General features: G+C 34.2%; 1 protein-coding gene across 1 annotated transcript in view; it reads left to right on the top strand.

Moving 5' to 3' along the window:
* The window catches only part of LOC107691203 (nidogen-1-like), a 37,875-nt gene that overhangs the window by 22,382 nt on the left and 13,114 nt on the right, over window positions 1–2,379 (top strand). Inside the window, exons 11-12 of the mRNA XM_016489700.1 lie at window positions 540–683; window positions 1,631–1,750. Coding sequence (XP_016345186.1) covers window positions 540–683; window positions 1,631–1,750 — 264 coding nt within the window. The remainder of the gene's footprint in view (window positions 1–539; window positions 684–1,630; window positions 1,751–2,379) is intronic.

A 2,379-nucleotide genomic window follows, 5' to 3' on the forward strand; every position in this document is an offset into this window, starting at 1 on the left:
TATCACTTCTTAACAATTTAACACATCCTTGCTGAATAAAAGTTTTGATTTCTTTCAAAAAAACAGAATAAAAATTGACTGACACCAAACTTTTGAACTGTAGTGTATATTGTTAGAAAAGATTTCTATTTTAAATAAATGCCATTAATGAGGAAAATAAATTAACTTAAATGATTTTAGCAAATGGCTGCAATATAACAAAGAGTGAAAAATTGAAGGGGGTCTGAATACTTTCCGTACCCACTGTATATATATATATATATATAGTAGACATCTGTGACTTCTGAATCACAGTCTGAGAAAGTTTTTTGTAAAGCAAAACATCTCTAAAGGAGATTAGAGGGATCTTTTTCTCATTAAAACATCACAGAAGCTGTAGGCTTCTTCAAAAGTCTCATCTAAATCTCATTTCTGTCTGTGAGAAATGAGATTGAGATATTTAAGAGATCTCTTTTGTGATGTTTCATTCCTGCAGGGATATTCAGACTGTTTCACATGTATCTGCATCAGTTAATTGAATCAGTCATGCTGTGTTGTAGAGGTGCAGCGTCCCGTGGACCCGTGCCGCATCGGCACTCATGACTGTGACGTCCCTGAACGCGCTCGCTGCAGCTACACCGGAGGATCCTCCTACATCTGCACCTGCCTGCCGGGATTCATGGGAGATGGACGCAGCTGTCAGGGTGGGCCTCTGCCTCTCTATACAGACATGCTTTCATTCATAAGATTTATTAGAAGAATACACACCATTTTAATGTTTTCCAGACTGATCCATCAGCAGATATTTGGTCATTATTGGGTAATTAATTTGCATGATTGATTAATTAATAGAAGTGTTAATTCGGCCTAGTGTTTATTCAACAGTCTGGTCAATAGATAGTGTACTTATGTTTTTAACAATAATTTTAATTTCATCTGAATACATCAATTTTGTCTTAAAATCTTTATTTTTAAATTTCATATGAATATTGGTCATTAAAACTCCTATTAATCAGCCACTGCTGTAAATGCAGGATTTTTTACATCTGCAAATCTTCATTAGTTGTCAGAGAAATATAAATGACTTGGCATGATGTTAATGGACTTGGCCTCAGTGTGATTATGAGCCGAGAGGGAAAACAGACACAGCTGTGATCTGCTTTCATTTCTGCTTCCAGTCACTCCTGCATAATTCATTCATTTTTCAGCTTTATTACATAAAAGTCATTACATTTATCCACTATTTAAATGTAATACATTTGTTTAACATTTCAACATTTATTATTTGATTATAATGAATGTATTATCCAATTATTTAATTTATAATAATTAATTTAAAAAAATATCATTTAAATTTATTAAACATTTTCACTGTGCTTAATTGCCATTTAAATGCAAAAGAAAAATCTTTAAGTAAAATTTAATTTCTTATTTATTTTCTTTCTTTCCTTCCTACGAAGCACTGCGGATGACGTAATAAAATCAGAAACAGCTGTAGAAAATAAAATGTAAACATTCATATGTATAAGTGGGATCATAGATATTTCATTTTATTTTTTATTTTTAAAACATTTTACATAATTCTTTGCAAAACATTTTTTAATTTAATTGGTACATTTTCTTTGTTTGTTTCTGTCTTTCTCTCTTTCAGACATAGACGAGTGTCAGGTGAATCAGTGTCATGAAAATGCCGTCTGCTTCAACACACCTGGATCTTTCACCTGTCAGTGTAACCCTGGTTTCTATGGCGATGGTTTCCACTGCTCTACAGGTAGACCTTAGCTTTAAATGAACATCAGTTGAGTCTTTTGGTTTTGTTGTGCTCATTAATTCAGACCCATAACCTTCACCAACAGCTTTGCTGGTTTATTCATAGTTCTGCTAAATACCACTAAAGCCATTTCTAGCATATTTGGAGAATTTCATTAGGTTTTTGGATGCTATGGTTTGGAGAATCATCTGTGCGTCATTGCATGAGCATCCAGCCTTGAGCAACACTACAGTATCACAAAGTTTAAAGTAGACAACAGCTCTTTATGCTGTTATTTCGGAGCCCTTTTACCCACAGTTTATGCCATAAACCGTATCAGTCGTTCTAATGAGAGACGACCCTCCACTCTTTAAATATTACAACACGACCTGACCTCTTGACCCCTGAGGTATGTCGCGGCTTAACCCTGCCGCCATGAAAATCAGCTTGACAGCTGAATGTCTGCTGGGAACTGACCAGCTGCTTGAGGTTTAGGACCCCATGGCATCAATATTGCTGAATTTTATGAGCTTGAAGGTCATATATGTTGTCATTAAAACTGCCAAAATAAACTTTTAGCAGAAGTGTACAACACCGGTCAAAAGTTTGAAATAATTATGTTTTTATATATATATATATATATATATATT

The sequence above is a fragment of the Sinocyclocheilus anshuiensis genome, unplaced genomic scaffold (genome assembly GCF_001515605.1).
Source record: "Sinocyclocheilus anshuiensis isolate Anshui unplaced genomic scaffold, SAMN03320099.WGS_v1.1 scaffold462, whole genome shotgun sequence".
Taxonomy (NCBI): domain Eukaryota; kingdom Metazoa; phylum Chordata; class Actinopteri; order Cypriniformes; family Cyprinidae; genus Sinocyclocheilus; species Sinocyclocheilus anshuiensis.